The sequence below is a fragment of the Haliotis cracherodii genome, unplaced genomic scaffold, assembly GCF_022045235.1.
Source record: "Haliotis cracherodii isolate W230 unplaced genomic scaffold, xgHalCrac1.p SCAF_17, whole genome shotgun sequence".
Taxonomy (NCBI): domain Eukaryota; kingdom Metazoa; phylum Mollusca; class Gastropoda; order Lepetellida; family Haliotidae; genus Haliotis; species Haliotis cracherodii.
Window position 1 is genome coordinate 3,324,503 of NW_027266272.1, and position 24,049 is coordinate 3,348,551.

At 41.9% G+C, this 24,049-nt stretch overlaps 2 protein-coding genes across 2 annotated transcripts in view; one reads left to right on the forward strand and one right to left on the reverse strand.

Moving 5' to 3' along the window:
• The window catches only part of LOC139464240 (calcitonin gene-related peptide type 1 receptor-like), a 158,207-nt gene that overhangs the window by 56,390 nt on the left and 77,768 nt on the right, over positions 1 to 24,049 (reverse strand). Inside the window, exon 2 of the mRNA XM_071245763.1 lies at positions 1,240 to 1,392. Coding sequence (XP_071101864.1) covers positions 1,240 to 1,284 — 45 coding nt within the window. The 5' untranslated portion in view covers positions 1,285 to 1,392. The remainder of the gene's footprint in view (positions 1 to 1,239; positions 1,393 to 24,049) is intronic.
• On the forward strand, positions 13,386 to 15,431 carry LOC139465111 (uncharacterized). Its single transcript, XM_071246801.1, has one exon. It carries the CDS (start codon positions 13,386 to 13,388, stop codon positions 15,429 to 15,431), a length of 2,046 nt encoding a protein of 681 aa, XP_071102902.1.

Below are 24,049 nucleotides of genomic sequence, written 5' to 3' on the forward strand. Positions count from 1 at the left end.
GTCATTGTACCCTGTGTGTGGGTCATTGTACCCTGTGTGGGGGTCATTTTACCCTGTGTGTGGGTCATTGTACCCCGTGTGAGGGTCATTGTACCCTGTGTGTGGGTCATTGTACCCTGTGTGTGGGTCATTTTACCCTGTGTGTGGGTCATTGTACCCCGTGTGAGGGTCATTGTACCCTGTGTGTGGGTCATTGTACCCTGTGTGTGGGTCATTGTACCCTGTGTGTGGGTCATTGTACCCTGTGTGTGGGTCATTGTACCCTGTGTGTGGGTCATTGTACCCTGTGTGTGGGTCATTGTACCCTGTGTGTGGGTCATTGTACCCCGTGTGAGGGTCATTTTACCCTGTATGTGGGTCATTGTACCCCGTGTGTGGGTCATTGTACCCTGTGTGTGGGTCATTGTACCCTGTGTGGGGGTCATTGTACCCTGTGTGTGGGTCATTGTACCCCGTGTGAGGGTCATTGTACCCTGTGTGGGGGTCATTTTACCCTGTATGTGGGTCATTGTACCCCGTGTGTGGGTCATTGTACCCTGTGTGTGGGTCATTGTACCCTGTGTGTGGGTCATTGTACCCTAATGGCAAGGGGTCTATAGGCACACACACGGAGTACATCACACCGTGTACCCCTTGAGATCGCGTGACAGCTAACAATAACACTAAGCATAAATATGTCATCACTTTAAAAACATCAATTTTATACAGATCTTGCGTTCTTGAGCAAGTGATACAGTAACACCATGATTGTCAACAAACAGTTTTCAGGACGACTACGGTGTGGGACATCAACTGGTATTTATACCAGTGTTCATTGCTCACATCCCAAGTTTCATTGGTTGTTTGTTTGTTTGTTTGTTGTTTAGCAAGGCAATCAGCAATATTCAAGCAAATACCGCTCGAATGTGGACCAGACAATCCAGTGATTATCATAATGAGCACCGATCTACGCAACTGGTATACGATGACATGCATCAACCTGGTCAGCGAGCCTGACCACCCGATCCCGTTAGTCGCCTCTTACAACGAGAATAGTCGCCATGTACGGCAAGAATGGGTCGCTGAAGACATATTCTAACCCAATTCAAAACGCTCACAATATTCGGAATGTTTGACAGAATCTTCATCAAGAACAAGAGAGGAACAATGAAGACCTGACAATCGTCACAAAATGTATTTGCATGGAGAGATGTAAATATGTGTTCATTTCTGATAGTGGTGACACACAACGAGCCTTACCATACAAACAAGCAGGATTAGTGCCGTCACGGACGCTGTTGTCATCGTTGATGTCTTCAGTGACGTCGCAATGAAGCTGTCAAGGTCGACATTGAGTGTCGGGTACTGCGACGTCCTTACTAGGATACAGCGGCGAAACCTCTACGACGGCACCTGAAATAAATGCATTTAAGTTATTAACGAACTCTAATGTCACTTTCGAATTTAATCATGTCAACAAACAATTGGTGACGTCATATGTTTCCGTGATCAACAAACGCTAGGAGAACATGGAGACAAATTCCTGATAAAGATAGTTGGTTGGTTGGTTGGTTGTTTAACGCCGCACTCAGCAATATTCCAGCTATATGACGGCAGTCTGTAAATAATCGAGTCTGGACCAGACAATCCAGTGATTGATATCATGAACATCGATCCACGCAATTGGGATCGATGACATGCATCAACCAAGTCAGCGAGTCTGACCACCCGATCCCGTTAGTCGCCTTTTACGACAAGCATAGTCACCTTTTACCGCAAGTATGGGTTGCTGAAGACCTATTCTACCCCGGAATCTTCACGGGTCGATAAAGATAGTAATCACAGAATATTTCTGAACGTAGATGTGTATTTAATCATTCTTGCTGCGAGTACCATATTCTATTCCCTTCATCGCTTAATATAAGTTTTTTCTGTATTTATCACTATTGGAGGTTACTGGGGCTATGGGGGTAGCCTAGTGTTTAAAGCGTTCGCTCGTCACGCCGAAGATCCGGGTTCGATTTTCCACATGGGTACACTGTGTGAAGCCCATTTCTGGTGTCCCCAACCGTAATATTGTTGGGATATTGCTGAATAAGCGGCGTAAAACACTACTCACCCACTCACTGGAGGTTACTGTTAGAAAAGTCTACCAATGAGCGGTGTACGATTTATAGCACACTTATATATTCCCGGTTGGTAACAAATCATAAACTAATTGTAAAATCTATTTACCGATCTCATCCTTAATTACCTACGCCCAGATACGTATACTATATTTCATCGAAAATGACCTTCGAATGAGGATTTCAGACGGAAACTAAAAACCGGTACTGGTTTTGGAAAACAAGTTTGCAGATCTCACGAAGACACCGCCGTTTATTGTTATCGATGTGAAAACCTTATTTAACGTTCTCAATGAATAGTATCTTCTTCATTCTCAAATCCATGATTATTTATGACAGTTGTTAGTTGTGTAAAGAAATTAATCTATCTATTGGAGGTCTCGATGTAGTCTTGAGATTGTGTCTAATCGCATGTAAGTGAGCATGGTTTTCGCCGATTTTGCAACATTCAGGCAATTCAACGGCGGGAGACACCAGAAATGGGCTTCACGCATTGTACCCATGTCGGGAATCGAACCCGGGACTTCCGTGTGAAGAGTGAACGTTTTAACAACTACCCCAGGCTACCGCACCGCCCTTGCAAATATCCCAGTCAAATGAAGTCGAATACTGTCTCCCGCATGTTACCAGTAAGTATTCTATGAGCTCCTTTGTGTAATGAAGTGAGTGAGTGAATTGTGTTTAACGCCTCTTTTAACAGTATTCCAAATTTTTATCATGGCGTGTCAGCTTAATTTGGGAGGAAAGCCCGAAGTGATGCAGGTCTCAGACGTTTACCACTTGGGTGAAACCCATGAGCACGGGTATGGTGCTGACAAACCTAGAAACATAATCGGGGCGAACCGGGATTCGAACCCACAATCATAGGTTTCTGGCGTGTCCACGGGACACAACTCTGCACAGCGAATCACGGCGCCTTAGACGACTGGGCCACTCGTGCCCCCTAGTGTGTTGAAGAAGATTGTTTATGTTGACTCGCCTCATAATATGTTTCGAGATAATACAACGGGCAACGAGAGATTACTGATTATGAAGTAATGGCGATAATCCCGAGCCATGGCAAGAGCCTTTCAACATTATTTCCTCAGGGACTGATTATCCGTAATTCCGAGTTATGAGTGGATTACTTCCAATATTAGCCAAGTCTTCTTTCTAAAACAGTTTGACAATTATGTGTTTCCTTTTCTCAAGAAAAGACATCATGACAGTCTGTTGATGGAACGGGGTCACATAAATCACTTCTATGACGTCATGATAATAAATGCCGCCATGTACAATAAATGACGTCATATCTATTTTTACGACCAATCGTTCAATATGACATCATTATGGGTCTCATCGCAAACAATGATATTTGAACAATCGAACAATTGGTTTGGAATTAGTCAATTAACGTGAAACAATAATGTTAATGCTAGATGAGAATGAGATTTTCACATGTATCCATTCACCTGTTGGTCACAGTTTGATGTGTGAACCCTATGTGTAGTTTCATTATCGCGATGTGGATGAACTATATGCAAGCCGCGTCAGACGTGTCTCATATACTTTTCAGCTTTCAAAACTCATATTACGATCACGTTTGGACGTTGGGCGACATATCACGTGAGGAGAAAGTGGCCCAGTCTAATGATCAAAGCATACTTTAGTTACGGCAAACAGCTTGGTCCCACAGGCTATTAAAACAAAAAATGTTCTCGACAAAGCAATGATAGCAAAAGCTTGGACCTCAGCGTATTGAATCAGGAAACACAAGTATACTGATACTGATATCTAATATTCCCTAGGGAGTTGAGAACATACTTTGATTGTCAACTGATCAGTTAGTTGAGTTGTAATATTATCAGCTTTTACGCCGCTTTTACGCCGCTTCTAAGCAATATTCCAGCATTATCGAGGCGGAAACACTAGACACGGGCTTTCGCACATTGTACCCACGTGAGGAATCGAACCCGGGTCTTCGGCGTGACGAGTGAATGCTGAACCTCTAGGCTACCCCAGGGCGCCCTTTATTGTTTTCAACATTCTATGATGCAGTGTTCATTTTTATTAGAAGTAGATTTTGCTAACTCAAACCTGTAACCACTAACGTTTACCTATTCTGAACGTCATCGATCCCAATTGCGTGGATCGATGCTCATGATACCAGTCACTGGATTGTCTTGTCCAGAATCGATTTTTTACAGACCGCCGTCATATAGCTGGAATAGTGCTGAGTACGGCGTAAAACAACAAACCAAACCCAAATATAACCTATTCTGAAATTATTTGTTTATGTTTATTGATAGACAAGATGTGGCACAAACTAGCGACAGTATTACACACATGTGCCACTGTTTCCGCTCATGCTTAAGTGGAATATCCGTCAACAACATGATGGTAGTCTGTGCAACGTCAGTGTGGTCAACGATGTTGTGTTGAACCTTTCAGACGTTACTTAGGAAGACGTTTCTTAGTACAAACGTAAGTCCCACAATCCCCAATTACGTTTTTCAGAAGCCATGAGGTTTAGCAGTTCATCTCTATTAAAACGCAATCTGCATGAATTGCTGGGAAATAAGTGCCATACGGATTATATTTCAAAGCCGACTTGGGAGTGATATACTATCAATTTTGTTTGATGGTTAACGAAGGTATCAAATGCCAGACACAAAGAGATTCAACCTTCATAAAACAAAGCAGTGTTATCGATGTCCTGACTGAAGTACGTTGTCCACCAGACTTATAGTATGTAATTCCCACTCCCATATGAGCCGTTAAATACCTGCAAAGGTCTAGGAATGAATAGCATGGTTAGAAATGAATTATATCAACCTGTAAGGGCTGCTATATAATATATGAGAGATACTATGACACCTCGACGACGACTATTATTTGGTTAAACGGAGCAAAAGAAAGAGTACCGAGTTTTATGCAACTGAAAAATGAAAGAGATGTTGGTAAAATTTATTATGTCCATTTAACCAGCGCCTATTCCTGCAACAGTTTGTAGGAAAATTGGCCGGGTAATTTTTTGTGAAAGTAAATTGGTTCATTGAAGACAAAGATGTCTCGGTTGAGATATTATGCGATTTGTTTTAATGTTAAAAACTTATTGTTTTAAAAAATAAAAATATAATCATGTAGCAGTACCGTTTGAATGTTGACAGCGCCAGAACAGTCCATTTCTTGGATGATAATATCGCTAACTTAATTTTTAGATACTTTCAACTACAGACCAAAAATATGGTAAAATCAACTGAGGAATATTGTTGCCCGTGTGTTTATAGCGTCAGGGCTTTTCATTTCAGGTCTGATATGATAATTATCAGCATCATGGCCTATTCGCTTATCTCGAACTACGGAAACAGAAGATGTTTATCCGTCACTCGATGAGAGAAACATGGTATTTTATTCGACACATGAACTACCCTATTTACATATACTGTGTAGTTGTCTACCGGAAATTGAAATTATTTCATTACAAATGTAAAATCTTAAAACGTAAATTCTCCCTACCTAACATACAGGGACGGTTCACCAACCCTTGTATTTGCGACTTGTAATATAAATATATACCTGAATATGTACTTAATTTAGTCAAAATTCAAAACATCAACTATAGAGAATAGTCAGTCTTGATTATCTGCAGACTCAATAATGGGGCGTAAAAGGCAACTTAGTGATGAAACAAATTGTATGCCAGATGGGTGAGTGGCGGGGGCTACCGGCAGAGCAGAACCTGGTGAATTAATACCTTTAGATTTTGTATACATATTTTACTAAATATCCGTTAAAACGTAAGAGTTGTCAAATTTCTATCATTTTGTATAATGTCAAAATATTTTTTGTTGAAAACGAGAGCAGACTTTCATTATCACCGAATTTTGATCTACATGTATAGGTTTGGTTTTGTAAGCGATGTGAAGGGACGATAAAGAGACTGTTAATGGACTGTAAAGGAAATGACACACTTGTTTGTCTTATCTTTGGATACAACATTCTTATACCATATATGATAGCTGTCTATCAAAAAATATTTGACCATGTAATGTCAACAACTCATGATGGGATTTTTGGTACCTTTACTGCTTCAAAATATACCTTTTTTCAGGACATCTACACATGCATCTATACAAGCTTTCTGTATAGAACATCAACAAAGTCTTTCTGTATAGAACATCAACAAAGTCTTCCTGTACAGAACATCAACAAGGTCTTTATGTACAGAACATCAACAAGGTCTTTCTGTACAGAACATCAACAAAGTCTTTCTGTACAGAACAACAACAAAGTCTTTCTGTACAGAACATCAACAAAGTCTTTCTGTACAGAACATCAACAAATTCTTTCTGTACAGAACATCAACAAAATCTTTCTGTACAGAACATCAACAAAGTCTTTCTGTACAGAACAACAACAAAGTCTTTCTGTACAGAACATCAACAAAGTATTTCTGTGCAGAACATCAACAAATTCTTTCTGTACAGAACATCAACAAAGTCTTTCTGTACAGAACATCAACAAAGTCTTTCTCACTAGAACATCAACAAAGTCTTTCAGAACAGAACATCAACAAAGTCTTTCTGTACAGAACATCAACAAAGTCTTTCTGTACAGAACATCAACAAAGTCTTTCTGTACAGAACATCAACACGGTCTTTCTGTGCAGAACATCAACAAAGTCTTTCTGTGCAGAACATCAATAAAGTCTTTCTGTGCAGAACATCAACAAGGTCTTTCTCACTAGAACATCAACAAGGTCTTTCTGTACAGAACATTAACAAAATCTTTCTGTACACAACATCAACAAGGTCTTTCTGTACAGAACATCAACAAAGTCTTTCTGTACAGAACATCAACAAAGTCTTTCTCACTAGAACATCAACAAAGTCTTTCAGAACAGAACATCAACAAAGTCTTTCTGTACAGAACATCAACAAAGTCTTTCTGTACAGAACATCAACAAAGTCTTTCTGTACAGAACATCAACACGGTCTTTCTGTGCAGAACATCAACAAAGTCTTTCTGTGCAGAACATCAATAAAGTCTTTCTGTGCAGAACATCAACAAGGTCTTTCTCACTAGAACATCAACAAGGTCTTTCTGTACAGAACATTAACAAAATCTTTCTGTACACAACATCAACAAGGTATTTCTGTACAGAACATCAACAAGGTCTTTCGGCTCAGAACATCACCACATTATTCTGTACAGTACATTGGCACATTTCTCTCACGCGTCCTTCTTCCTACCATACGTCCGTTTTGTTATCTATCAAATCATCACCATCATTATCATCATCATCACCATTACCATCATCGTCATCATCATAACTAATATCATCATTACCGCCATGTGTCACGGCCTTCCTTTCTCAATCTACACACGTGCATTACCTAACGCCAGTTAAACACACCCCCACTTATGTACCATCATCTTTAATGCATTCACACTGATCAAAGACAGATCAGTAATCTCCATCAACGAAAAGAATTACCAGTCGCCAGCTGCATGGATATAGTCTTAAAGCTGCGAAGGCATCCGCTGTAAGAGGTTCCATTTTCCCTGCATGCAATTTCATCAAGAATCATTTGTAAAGGTCATGGCTGTGACTTTGTAACGTGTCAAGCTAAATAGATTCCTGTGAATGAAACAGCTTGCCCCGTATTGAACAGAATGGCAAACAGCACCATGGCCACCATATCTACATAACCCTATATTAGAGGTCAGCCAAGCCTGTGATTACAACGCTACAACGCAGGAAAGCAATAGCCTCTGAGCAGCACGGCTCTATATCCTGTTCTGTCACATCAACGTGAAACGGATATAATCACGGAGGTCATTTGCGACAAATTCTCCAACAAAGGAGAGAGCACATCGATCAGATTACTGTCATAAAGTGAGTTCACTTATTAAATGTGCTGCATAAACTAACCAGATATACACAGTGAGACGAACACAACGACTGGAATTGCCTAGGGATGTGGGCCGTGGTAGTAGCTGGAGCGGTTTATGGGCAATGACTGAAGTGGATTGCTAAAGGTTTCTGGATTGACAGACAACATGGTTTATAGGGCAATCGGGGTCGTGCATTTTTGTCACCAGTACTTAAAATAATCGGAGAGGCTGAGATTTATATTCATGTGTTACTCAGAAGTCACGGAGTACAACTTGGTGGTCAACAAGGGTCACTTCGTCTGGTTTATTTTAACGTTTATATATAACTGTAGAGCTCCGACCTAGTTAACTAACACGTGGGAAGAGACCAAAGCTTTATAAGAACATTGAAATGTACTGGATGTAAAACTGATTCAAACAAAATTCATTTTCATAATCATAAGAAATCTCCATCAATAGCCGAGATCGTTTTATGATTCCGACTATAATAGTAAGCGTTTATTATTACTACAAAATAGTGATGATACCAGGTTTTCGCGAAAACGTGAGCGTATCCTGCCTCACCGGTGGCACCTGTCACAAATACATGCAAAGGCAAATCAATTGTTCACCTGAAAAATATGGGAACATATGAAAATGCCAACTTTGGAATCGGCCTCCACATGTCTACCATATGTAATCAGTCATGTTTTATAGTCAAGTAATCTTTGGTTTGGCACAAGTTTTCAATTTTAGTGCTCATTATACATTTCAGGAAAGACTTGAACAATGTAAGAAACCTGGTAAAAAGGGAATGCTTTCTTGCATATTGCATGATATATGTGCAAATATCACTGTAGTGTTACTCATATTTAAGTTAAAGTCGTCTTGTTTGATTTGAAAACTGTTTGTACTAATTACAAGAAGTACTATAAGTAAAGTTACCAATAACTAATTAAATTCTTCCAATCGGCAAGAAATATAATCTACTATACATACTCTGAAAGCAGCGCTGTATGACATTAGCGCTCATTCAAAACTTTCCAGTGAACGCTTATGGCTTACTGTATCAATTGGCAAGAATATATCGATAAATATTGATCATTCTGGATTGGTTCTGTTTATGTGTTTGTGTAACGCCACACTCACAGCATTCTAACATTCTAGCTGTATGACAGTGGTCTGTAAGTTACTGATATGTATATATATATATTGTGAGCAGCGATCGACTCATCTGGAGGTAAGATGGACTTGTCGAAACCGAAATCACCAGGACTCAGTTTGTGTGGCCGTGTATGTCTGCATCGTGTGTGTCGGAATATACTACAACATTACTGCGATACTATGCTTTCTACATAACGTGATTTAACGTGCGTGCGTGCGTGCGTGCATGACTAATGCCTGTTTTATAGTGCTAGGACACCGAGGTACCATCCCGCAGTTTATCATGGAAACACCACCCGGCACAGTATACCGATTTCGAACTGTCCTTGTCTGACCCCCATAATGCCGAACACCAGGCAGGAGAACAAGTACCATCTTTAAGTACCATCGGTTTAACGTATTTTTGGTATGACGCGGTCGGGGAACGTCGAGGCACCAACCATTCGCTCTCCGGGCCGATGCTCAAACCACTACATCATGGAAGTCCTTATTTCAATAAGGGGTAATTAACTACATTCAGATCCTTGTAATACAATAGGCTGGTGTTAATATTTTCGTGTAACATGTCACCAAAGAAGTATGAATAATACCATGTATTTTAAGAATGTTTAAATTAGCCTCGTTAGGGATAACTACACATGCTCGAGTTGTTCTTCATTGAGGTTTACGTGAACTGTCATCATAAAACATAAATAACCACGGGCACAAGAACAACCATCAGTCTGTTAACAGAACGAAATTTCTTGAATTTAAGAACAATCAGGATAGGTTTGAATAAACGTATTGCTTAACTAATAGCAAAAAATGATACGAATGTATTTTTTTATTATTTTGTTTACATACGGCACATCATTTTGGATTGTGACCATATATCTTTTCAGTTACAGCTGCAATACCAGATATTTTTATAATTAAAACTGAGCCCAAACCGTTTTTTTGTGAAAAACACATTGCAACAAGTAGTTTTGTGGCAAACAATTTCTTTGTTCCACATAAATATGAAGTATATTTGTTTTCAAGAATTTCGGCCCAACATATTTGTTTCGATAAAATCTCATTTTCTAGAAAATTGTAACAATTTTCCTATATAATATTGTTGGACTACTTCAGTATGCAAGATGAAGTCAACATGACAATAATCCTATATATAACATGACATTAGGAATGGGATTAGGAACAGTCAACAGAAATGTAACACAACACATTGATTACCTTGTTTACACACAAATATCCAATGACTCGTAAGCGTGTCTGCTTACATTCGTTTAGCATTTCGTTATCTGTTTCCCGTACCATTCCATCTTTACGCTTCTCTCCCACACGAAGAAGGAATCCATCTTGAAAGTGTATTGCCTGTTGCGGAAACAATTCATTTCTGCCTGTTGCACACACAAAGTGGCTCAATTCTGGAGATAGTACTATCATTCTAGTCGCACGGAAGAGTGTGTCAGGCATTTTACGGTTGTGCTGCCTTAAAGACCGAGCAATACTGGATATGGTTTTATATCTAAAAATATCTGTTCGTGAAAATACTGGAGGGTTTTCCTCTGGTATTACCAGTTGAAGTTATACTCTTCACACATAAGCACTTAAAATGCTCCGTGGGTCAAAAAGAAATTATTTGACCTTGATCAACGATAGAACAGATATGATATGTCAAACAAACTTCCCATCTGCAAGAATTGTGGAAAAAAGACAGATGAAAAAGGGACTCATTCATATGCATGTAAAAAAGAATAGAAAAAATGGTACAGACAGGTACATGTAGATGTACATACCAACAGAATGGTTGCCATGACACTCATAAAAGCGACAAAACGCTTTGCATAACCAAATGAAATATATGCTAAAAGCAGATTGAGGTTATTTTACGATTCCGACTATATCATAATCATGTGTTTATGAATCACTACCAAATAATGATGATATGTGTTCGCGAAAAGGTTGCGTTTTCATCTTCATCTTCAGCACGTGCCAGAAGACACCCCTAATGCTTTTGTTCATGACCACGACTTTCCATAAGTGGATGTTTGACTTTGCTTCAGCTCCAAAGCAATACTGTTCATATTTGTTGATCTTGCACACCGTATCGGTGCAAAACGAAAGGCACAATGTGGTATAAACGTAATATATAGCCATGGATAAAGTTTTGCATTATTTTCTGTGACAGAGTAAAGTCTATTTGAACAGTATCTCAGTAATATCATGGCGTGTTAGTGTGATGTGTGAGGAAAACCCGAAGTGATGCAGATCTCAGACGTTTAGCACTTTGGTGAACATACGAGTAGGGTACTGTGCTAACAACACTGGGAACAAAATCAGAGGGAATTTGGGATTCGAAGTCTTTATACGTTGGGAGTGCCTCTGATAGCAAGAACATGACGGATAATACTTCCTAACGAATTAAACGTACATCCATGGCCAAACCGTGTCAAAGTCAAGGGATCTGTGATTGTCAATGTATGAATTTACATTTGTTTACATTTGCAAGTTGTCTCAGGGCAACCTTGTCATCACCAAAAGCGAGGCCTATCCCAAATTAATATACAGGCCACTAAAAGCGACCAAAAACATCATTTTCTATGATAAGAAATCGCAGTAGTGTTCCTTGTACGATTCCAGCTTTTTAATAAGCATGTGTTTATGAATCACTACCAAATAGTGATGACACCAGGTTAGCAGAAGGTGAGCATATCCTGTCTCACCGATACCACCCGTCACAAACACATGCAAGGGCAAGTCTTTAGTTCACCTGCAACAAAATGGGAATGTACGGTACAAGTCAAAATAGGGAATTGCATCGGCCATCTGGCATCTGAAACCTGGTTTATCCGAAAGATTTACTGTATTCAGTATGAACATATGTCCGGATGAACAACTCATGACCACATATATCAGGCATACTCAGTTAACTCCTATATATTCCGTTCGTTATGCATGGTTCCTGGATAAAAATAGGGTTCCTTGTTCACGACGTGTCCTACAGTCGGAAAATAATGAGACTTGCAAGACCAACCATTGTTGTCTTCAACGTATGTGCGAGCGTGATGCTATATCTGTAAATTAATTTATAAATAATGTTTTATTATTGATTCCAGGTCATGTTGAAGGTGTATGACTTCATTCACGAACTGAGATTTATGTTTATTATCATCTTGAGAAAATAATTCGAATCGGAATCTCACAAAAAATCCTTAAACGATTGAGTATCGAAGTTTCACGTCTCCCTCCGGTGAAGGATGCCATATACCCTATGATTATTCCCCCGATCCTGTCGCACACGACAGAAGTGGTTGATGGTCACCGCTGACTGGAGTGAAAAACTCATTGCAATGCGCAAAATACTTTGGCAAGTCGATAGCTCAATTACAGTGAAAGGGTTTACATGTAAGTTTCTGTTGTGATATAAAACGTCCACTCAAGTTCAAAGTTCCGTGATTAATAGGTTTAAAGATTATTTTGATGGGTTTCATTGTTGTATCCTTCCTGTGACTTCTTCCTTGATATCCAGGTCCGCCCCTCCCTTCGCCTATCCTCCATCGTCGTCAGAGGACGCCAGTATTTCTATACTCCACGCGTGGCCCTGAGCCTATTAAGATAAGAGAGCTCGGTCCAACACTGACGTCCAATTATCCTCCGTCCAAGTTGACATTCATGACTTCTCTCAATTCCCGCATCACACCAGTAAAATTGCGATGAAATGCATTGCCGAATAGCTCGGTTCACCAGGCAACTCTCCTCTTAACCATCAAGGTCTCTCCCAGTGTCACCATCACAAGAACGATTCATCCTACCGCCTGAAGTTGTCCATGGGCAAGGACGACGCCATCCCAACCCTCCTTCTTCTGAGAGCATCATCACAACCACCAATCACAAGGGCAATCCACCCTAGCTACCCCCACTGTCCTTGCCATCGTCCCCAGTCAATGCCACCCCGATCATCACAAGGACAACCCAACAAGTCAGTGTCCCTCTCAATCAGCCCCAGAACAGGCAACAACAAACACCCCCACACACCATCATCTCAGTCTTGCTCAGACAACCATCACAAGGACAACCAACCCTATCCCTAACCCATCCTTCCCTCACCCATCCTTCCCTCCATCTTTTCCAGACACCATCATCGTCATCATCATCATCATCTTTCACAAAGACCACCAACTATGCCCCTCACCCACCTTCTTTGCCATCTTGCCCCGACATCACTGCAATCATCCATCACAAGCACAACACCCACTACCCTACCCTCATTACCATATGCATCACAAGGACGAACCTATCCTCTTTAGACAACATAATCATAATCAGCCAACACAAACATCATCCACCTTCCACACCATCTTCCCCACACACCACTACAACAATCATCCATCACGAGGACAACCCACCACACCCACCTCCATCTTCCCCACACACCACTACAACAATCATCCATCACGAGGACAACCCACCAAACCCGCCTCCATCTTCCCCACACACCACTACATAATCATCCATCACGAGGACAACCCACCACACCCACCACCATCTTCCCCACACACCACTACAACAATCATCCATCACGAGGACAACCCACCACACCCACTTCCATCTTCCCCACACACCGTCACAATCATCCATCACGAGGACAACCCACCACACCCACCTCCATCTTCCCCACACACCTTCCCAATCATCCATCACGAGGACAACCCACCACACCCACCACCATCTTCCCCACACACCGTCACAATCATCCATCACGAGGACAACCCACCACACCCACCACCATCTTCCCCACACACCGTCACAATCATCCATCACGAGGACAACCCACCACACCCACCTCCATCTTCCCCACACACCACTACAACAATCATCCATCACGAGGACAACCCACCACACCCACCTCCATCTTCCCCACACACCACTACAACAATCATCCATCACGAGGACAACCCACCACACCCACCTCCATCTTCCCCACACACCACTACAACAATCACCCATCACGAGGACAACCCACCACACCCACCTCCATCTTCCCCACACACCGTCACAATCATCCATCACGAGGACAACCCACCACACCCACCTCCATCTTCCCCACACACCACTACAACAATCACCCATCGCGAGGACGTCCAACCACACCCACCTCCATCTTCCCCACACACCACTACAACAATCATCCATCACGAGGACAACCCACCACACCCACCTCCATCTTCCCCACACACCACTACAACAATCACCCATCGCGAGGACGTCCAACCACACCCACCTCCATCTTCCCCACACACCGTCACAATCATCCATCACAAGGACAACCCACCACACCCACCTCCATCTTCCCCACACACCACTACAACAATCATCCATCACAAGGACAACCCACCACACCCACCTCCATCTTCCCCACACACCAGTACAACAGTCATCCATCGCGAGGACAACCCACCACACCCACCTCCATCTTCCCCACACACCACTACAACAATCATCCATCGCGAGGACGTCCAACCACACCCACCTCCATCTTCCCCACACACTACTACAACAATCATCCATCACGAGGACAACCCACCACACCCACCTCCATCTTCCCCACACACCACTACAACAATCATCCATCGCGAGGACGTCCAACCACACCCACCTCCATCTTCCCCACACACCGTCACAATCATCCATCACGAGGACAACCCACCACACCCACCTCCATCTTCCCCACACACCGTCACAATCATCCATCACGAGGACAACCCACCACACCCACCTCCATCTTCCCCACACACCGTCACAATCATCCATCACGAGGACAACCCACCACACCCACCTCCATCTTCCCCACACACCACTACAACAATCATCCATCACGAGGACAACCCACCACACCCACCTCCATCTTCCCCACACACCACTACAACAATCATCCATCACGAGGACAACCCACCACACCCACCTCCATCTTCCCCACACACCACTACAACAATCATCCATCGCGAGGACAACCCACCACACCCACCTCCATCTTCCCCACACACCACTACAACAATCACCCATCACGAGGACAACCCACCACACCCACCTCCATCTTCCCCACACACCGTCACAATCATCCATCACGAGGACAACCCACCACACCCACCTCCATCTTCCCCACACACCAGTACAACAATCATCCATCACAAGGACGGCCCGACCTATCCTCTCCCGTCTTCCCCATCTACAACGTCCTCGGTCATTTTCACCTTAAGTAAATATTTCATACGTTCTGAAGCAAAGTATCCGAACATTCTCACTTTTGTCGCCAAACTCTAACTCAAACACCCCCACCCCCTCTCCCACCCCTCCCAGGTGACAGGGTGTGCCCATCCTCTCCCACCCCCTCCCTGCGCCATTATTCTTCCAGACACAGTTTAATTAAACCACAAAGGAAATAACAATTTGCTCACAGACACAATGAAAATAAAGTATGAGAGCCCGGCGTGACTACCAGCCGTGGAAATTGGAAATATTGTCGTCGTGAATATTGTCAACTTTATTAGTTTACCCCACGTCGGCGACAGGTTTTGGGTCTAACACGGGCCGTAAGTCCTACCCATTTGCCCAAGTCGTTAGTCACGTGGTGAACTTATGGCTAATGTGTCTTTTGTAATAATTGTCCGATAATACTGTCGTATTAGCGAAGTATGAAATATGTCTCGTGGCTAATGTAATGTAACGTGCAACGCCTCACAGAAAGCAAGGCATCGTCTCAGTGGGTATGTCTCTCGCTCAGCCTGACGCTGCATGTACGACATGAGACTACCTCTCGCTGGTGTCTATAGCTTACTGCAGTATCTGGAGGATCTTTCCATAGCCCTCATATCTCCAATAAAAGTAAAACCTCACCACGTACTTGCACACATTAACATTAAGTTTCATTCCAACACGACTATCTCAACAAGAGTTAGGTATATATAAGAACTAAATGCTCCAGTCGTCTTTTCAGATAAAGGTCAAATGTGATATCTCCAAGGTGAATGTGATCGGCACCTCACTTTAAACATATTGACAAATACCAAACACGGTATCCCGGAGGTGAGAAGCGTTTCATTAACCTAATATGATATATCTCACGCTACTGATAAGCTATGCCTCGCGAGAATACCATAAGAAGAGTTTCCCTCTCGTGGTTGCGCACTCTGAACTTTAGCATCCACGGACAGCTGATGTCGTACCTGATGCAACCAGATTGAGTTTTACCACAGGGAATTATTTACCAAGGGAGGTAATCAGAGCTTCTAGACAGAGACAGTTTGATCAGAAGATATAATTGATAGTCTTTGATTGATCTGTTTCTTGTATTGAAAGGGTGATCTTTCTATCTGATCTGACAGGGATTGATATATCAGTTATAATAAATCATAATCATAAGTGAGTGTCATGTTTTTGTCACCATCTCACCAGTTTCAATGTTTCTTGATAGAACAAGCATCGTTGAATTAGGGAATATTGCAAAATGAATTATGCTAAAAGAACTTGTTTGTGGTATTAGTTTTTTAAATGTGAGACAATAATCATATGTAAATATATCATGTTTCGAATTATGTTCAACGTCAATAAAATCTACAAGCATAACAACTTCTGCCTCTGGAACTAGTACTACTAAATATTGTTACTGTTACTGCAGATTCTGATTTTACTGCAGTAACAGTAAATACAACAGTAACCTCTAGGGAATTTCGGGGAAGAATGTAGGTCCTATGCTAGTGGTAAGGGGCGACTAAATGGATAAGGTGATCAACTCGGCGACTTGGTTGATTGCGTGTCATCGTATCCAAATTGGATTCTTGTTCATACTCGTATATGTACAGACCGCCACCATATAGCTGGAATACTGCTGCGTTAAACAGCAAACAAACACAAACAAAACAGAGATGATATGTTTGGCGCAGCCATGAATGAAACTGTCAACTATGTCTAGTCACGAGATGACATAAATATGTTATTTGACAAAATATCACATACGTTCTTACCAATCTTGCTCTCCAAACCTCAGTACCATTGATCCAGTTTGTAGTCTTATTTCACTCACGAGAGATATCGATTACATAGTTGTAGACAAATATAGTATTTTATCGCTTAATAAGTAATTAATAAAGTTATGTCTTTATCTTCGTCAGTGAATACAACGGTAAAACATTTCGATGAGACATTGGAAAGGGTAAATATGGCAAGGTGATATTGACACCAGAAACATGTGTAGTCGTGCACGAAATTATTGCTACATGCACAACATCCGTGTGTGACAGTTGACTTTCAAATATAGAGCAGTATTTACTTGCTCGACTGGTATCGATGCCCTCATTTGTGTTCTTTCTGTCACCTTTTCCGGACAAGGAGTCCGTGTAATGTGATTTTGTAAGGATACCTGCTGGGGCCACGGGACCGCACTAGTTAGTTAATTTGTAAACCATAGCTTGTCGTTAGTTTGGGTGGGTTTTTTTCAAAAAGAGATTTGTTCCTGAAAATATTTAAAAAGAAATGTGGCCACGTGATTTGAAAAAATAAAATTAGCTACTTTACTTGCTGGATGTCTTGAAAACAAAACGACTGTAACTAAGGAATTCCGACTGCGAAATAATAAAGCTGTGTTTTTATATTGGTGTAGATATTTCATCAATCTTGTCGTTGTTGAGCGCCATGACACCTAAACCTAAAATGGAGTTTTATGGCGGTTTCTATTGCTGAGATCTAAGTTTGAGATTCAAGTTGGTGAGGGAATGAATCCGAATGGTTTTACAAAGCTGACATCTCATTGGCTCAAGAAGCCAAGCATCTCTCAGTGAGATGGAAGCTTCCTCAGATCTCATCGAGGAATGCTATCGCATGGCAGTAAAGATCTGTCTGTAATGAGATCGGACTCCCTACAAAATTGTTCGGATGAAGAACATTTTTATCTCAAAGCAAGGACTGAACAGATATTCTATGACGAATTTGGAAACAAATTGATTATGATTGGTCAATCAAAGGTTATCAATTCACCATAACCCCTCTCTGATTGAAACAGCCGATATGATGGCAGCATCAGCGCGGAAGTAAATATTTCAGAATAGTACTTTTCTGGTCAGCCATTGTCGGTAGGCATTTTTAGATAATTATATGCACAATTATAATTACAAATACAAAGTTGCAATTACTACAATATTCAGTAATGTGTGGCAATACATTTTGCGCAGAAAAATCAATTGAGCGGTTTGTCTCTGAATTATGTTTTTAATCACGAACCAACCCCACACTATCCGACCCAACCCCACACCACCCTATCCGACCCTACCCAACACCACCCTATCCCTCCCCACCCCACATCACACTCTGTCATGGCTGGACGACCAGTATGACAATACATTTTTTAATCCTTTTCCATGCATGTTTTTTTGATGGTATGGATTTTAAAGATAGCAGGTTCTATTCAAGGGCAGCAACCCTGGTGGTGAATCGACGTACGCAGCTGGTAGCACGACTAAAACCATAATGCTGTGTTAAATTTTATCGTCCAAGGAGTGAATATGGCCAATATGATCCATGCGACTGGCTAACTATCGACTCGCGACATAAACATGGTTTTACAAAATAACGGTGTTCGAATAGACGGCTGACCTTTGAAGGTTAGCGTTTAAAAGGTAACTAAACATTTAACCACATAAGATATTTCATATAGCACGCGCCAATCTAGGGTATTATCAGTTTTGAGCAACGGGGCTCTCACAGTCAAAGGTGAGATGAAATGGGGTTTAACGTCGCGTTTAAGAATAGTGTACTTATCTAGCAACGTGCATACATGTGTGTGTGTGTGTGTGTTTGTTTTTGTATTTGCACTCGTCCGGAATCATGCCGATTTTATAGAGCTAGCCACGCGAGAAACCATGCCGCAGTTAAACACGAAAACCCAACTCCGCGACGGTCAGCCCTTGTTTAGCCCCTTCATTTCAAGCGCCAGGCAGGATAACAACAAGTACCATCTTTGAACGTCTTTTTGTATGAAGCGGCCGGGGATCGAACCTTTGACCTTCCGCTCTCCGGGCAGACACTCTACCACTAGACCACGGAGGCGGCCCCGACTGTCAAGCACAAGCAGAGAACACAATGTCTAACTCTAGCGAGATGGATCAAAGGCACGGATATTGAGTTATTTCGGTCAAATTACACGACGTCGACGAGCTATTTTCAGTGACCATCTACCAAATGAAACATAAAATCGGACATCGGAGCTGATGTATTTCGACATAAATACAGTGTAGTTCGCTCTCGATGACAGCATCGTTGTCACCTTGCAATTATTCACACTTATGGCGAAGTAGACCCATTGTACACGACATGTCAGCTGTATTTACGTTGATTACGCAGAAGTGCAATTGGGACTTTAGATTTCATATGTTTGTAAAATGTGATGCATTTATTAAGCTTTATTTCACGTAATTTTGGGGTGGCCAGTCGTCCAACGCACCGCAAGTCGCTGTGCAGAGTTGCGTCCCTTAAGCCTGCCAGAATCCGGATATCATAGTTTGGAATTCCAGATTCGTCCTGATTATGATTCTGGATTTGTAAGCACCGTCACGTAATAGTTGCTTTCACTTAAGCGATAGGACCTGTGAAGATTCCGGGGTAGAATAGGTCTTAAGCAACCCATGCTTGCCGTACAAGGTGACTATGCTTGTCGTAAAAGTCGACTAACACGATCGAGTGGTCAGGCTCGCTGACTTGGTTGATGCATGTCATCGTATCCAAATTGAATGGATCGATGCTCGTGATATTAATCACTGGATTGTCTGGTCCAGACTCGATTATTTATAGGCCGCCGTTATATAGCTGGAATGTTGCGGAGTGCGGCGTTAAACAAAACGACAAACAGAGTCGCCCCCTACGGCAAACATGGGATGCTGAAGACCTCTTTTACCGCGGATCTTCACGGGTATATTCTTTAAGTAAAGTATTTCGAGATGAAACACCAAGAAATTTCCAATGAAAGAACATCAAGGCGTTTAAAACTGTTTATTTCTCAACTTGAACGCTGCCAATGGTATCAATAAGACAATGACTGTAAGATGTTTTCTTGCACATCAGATAGCCTGGCTCTGTCGAGAATGAAATGAAAAAAAAGATTTCTAATATATACTGAACAACATTGCAAACGCACCACCATGAAAATGGATGTATTTTTATAAATATATAAGTGAATGAGTAATATACGACGTTCTGGACGAAGCATGAAGAAGAACAGTTCGTCAAAACAAATTCCTAATTTTTTTGTGAGCGAAATCGCCAAAAACGCAACAAATTGCGTGCACATCATGGAAAACGTGATTAGTTTCACGGGAAGCATGCAAAATAGGGCTATAAAAGACAGACTTCTAAAAGCCACATCACTTGTTGCTGCAGACGTAAAGGGTACTGACACAAGAAATGCCAAGATTAACAGCAGAGGAACGTGAACGTGCCTTGGGCATGCTTCAAGTTGGTACGTCAAGTACGTCATCATTCAACAGTCCTCAGGCTACTGAGCAGATACCAGCAGACAAGAACCACCAGAGATCGACCACGTGCGGGTCAACGTCGTGTAACTCCCCCACGTCAGGATCGCCATATTGTTCGTCGGCATCTTCGTGATCGTACACTTCCGGCTACCAGGACTGCAGCAACCGTACAAGGCCGACGGAATTGATCAGTGCTGACACCGTACGTCGACGTCTCCGCTCAGCAGGGCTACGTGCTCGACGTCCATATGTTGGACCCATACTCACTGATCGACATCGAAATGAACGTCTGCGTTGGGCCCAAAGAGATTGCTGCAGTGGCATGGTGTGCTGTTCTCTAAAGAGTGCCGTTTTCGTTTACGGAATGCTGACGGTCGACTGCAAGTGTGGCGTCGACGTGGAGAACGTTACCACATTTAATGCGTTGTACAGACAGATCGATGGGGGGGGGGGGGGGATTGTCATGGTATGGGGCGGCATCAGTCATAACCATCGAACAGAGCTCCATGTTTGTCGTGGAAGAGTTAATGCCCTTTACTACAGGAATAACATATTGGCAAATCACGTCATCCCATTCTTTCATCAGCACCACGATATGCACACCTTCCAGCAAGATAATGCAAGAGCGCACACAGCACGTGTTTCAACACAGTACCTCGCGAACAATGATGTGCCTCTGCTTCCATGCCCAGCCCTGTCACCCGATCTATCGCCAATTGAACATCTATGGGATTACATGGGTCAACGCCTCTCACGCCGTCCGCAAGTACAGAACCTGAGAGAACATGAAGATACACTACGTCAAGAGTGGAATGCCCCAGAACACTATTCGCAGACTTATTCGATCAAAGACGCTGCATGGCCTGTGTTGCTGTCAATGGCGGAAATACCAGAAATTGACTTTTCATTTTAACCCTATGTGTCTTCCTTACACTGATGACGTAATTGTAATTACTGTGTGGTATTCCTGTTTCCTTTGTCGTCTTTCTTAATAATCCGTCTATGTCTGTTCTAATCAAAATAGGTCATTGCTCAAGTTGTTTTTGTAATATTTCAAGATTTATTGCTGGTGCGTTTTCCATGCTGTTCAGTATACAATGGCGCTATCGGAATTCCAGATTTTTCATAAAAGGTTATATCACTACAACCTAGACGCTTGGTCACAGATAAGATGACCAGTTATCAGGATGAAATTAAATAAACCATATGACTAATATAAAGTGTCGAATTCAAGAACTTGATACATATTTTATAATTAAGTATTACTTCCACCTAGACGCAGCCTGGTCAGGAACAAGATGACCATCCTACAAGAGTGTGTCGCTTGACGAAAGCATCCCACTGTTCACCTGACCGCTGTGCCCCATGCTCCCCGCTATGTCTGTTCAATCTAATATGAAAGAGGAACTATTTATTACTTTTCAATTTACAGCAAGAAGACGGATGATAGAAATGAAGTCTGCATCCCAGTATGTCACCAAATTGGCAAGAGCTCAAGACGCGTAATTAAACCTTCATTGGTGTTGACGAGATGAGTTAAGTTTCTGGCCCCTCAATCATAAGACAAGACTCTCCGGTCATTTATCACGACCGCGGTCATTCTGTGACCACTGGTCAGGTCGGTGGTGAAGTAGACGTAAGTGTATTACCAGTCAGTACACATGTCCACTCCTGACAGATGTATTAATCAAGTCCCCGTGGGTCGCCATATACTGAATAGATGCTGGTGATCTTTTCTGTGATTTATGAAGGAGGCTAGTTAATTGTTGGCTATCTCTGCCATGAGTGATAGTGTGCATTGGTGGGTTTTCCAACTACAACGCCCAACTGTGATAAATGATGACACTCGGATTTAAGCAATTATTTATGCGTTTTCCTAACCATGTTGTCCTTATTATTCATCCTTCTACGACATGAAATGAACGTGTTCTGGTTTAGATATTGAAAATGTCATCATTCGTTTGTCACTTAAACATGCGTCATCCCGTGAGCTGAAGGTGACCTCGTTAACTTAAAGCCTGGATCACACGATTGTCTGGTCCGGAATGTTTATGGGCTGCCGTCGTATAACAGCTGTATTCCTGGGTGCGGCGTTAGGCAATAAACGCTTGTTTATCAATATTGTGTCATTGGCTGATCTCCCGGTACACAATAAATGTGTTGAGAATGAAAGCACAAACAAGATATGTTTAGATTTAAAAATGATAAGGGATGTGTTAAATTCCTCAACACACATTTGGCGTATTCTACACAGCCTAAGGAAAAGCGACACAACCCTTTCCATATTTATAACAATTCTCTCCCCAAAACAGAGTCGCTTGTACGATTCCGACTATATCATGAGCATGTTTTGATGAATCACTATCAAACAGTGATGATACCAGGTGTTCCTGCCCAATCAGTGGCATCCGTCACAAACACATGCAATGGCAAGTCAAGTATTCACCTGAAAAAACACGGGAACATATGGTACGTCAAGATAGGGAATTGCATCGTACATAGAGAATCTCACCCAAGTGTCTTTTGATATCAAATATATCAACACGAGTTGATAAAAGTGGAAAAATTCCGAGGCTTGCCGAGGTGAAAAAAGTACTGCTAACAGCTTCAGTAGCAGAGCCATTAGTGATGTCATTTGATTGTGACGTCATGGTAACCAGTGACGTCACAATGGTCTGCAAAGCATTGTGATGTAATTTCATTGCAGCGATATCTGCAGTGTAGATATCGCTTGATCTCATCCAAGCGATATCTCCTGTGGGAGCCAGTTTTGGATGATAAATAATTTTTGTCACTCATCCGTCAAATTTGGAAATGCCCTTAACATGTTTAGCATAAAACGTTTTGAAAGCTTTACTGAGGCCTTGGATGCTGGAACCTTGATCAAACAACTTCTGAGCAAGAGTTGTACGACGTTTTGTGAAATATTCGCAGAAAGAGCCTGCTCGATGGAACCTTAAAGTTGTGCAACGTAAACACCAAGGACTAAAACATACGAAGCGGACTCACTGGTCTCCTTTATTTCTATTTCAGGTGGAAGGGAATTGGCTAATTAATGTTCTGACAGAATTGAACCTGGTTCTTTTGTGAGATTGCAAAAAGCCATGCAAATCCGTTGTATTTTTAAGAATCCACATTGAATTAATTCCACTTGTCTCAAATACTTTTTGTGAATACAAAGAAAACCCTTCCTTGATTATATTAAGGATTATGGTTAATTTTTGGGACAGGTATTTGGTGGTACATTTGCTGGACCAAACACTATATCTCTCTTTTTACGGAGTTTGTATTGAGCTTTGGAGTCCAGTACAAAAGAAGAGGTATGGACGTGTCTTCGGACATGTCCCAAGTCTATAGTACTGAAGCATGGTTTTGGCAGATCTCTTTCTCAGTCAACATACTGGCCATCTGTGTTGGCAT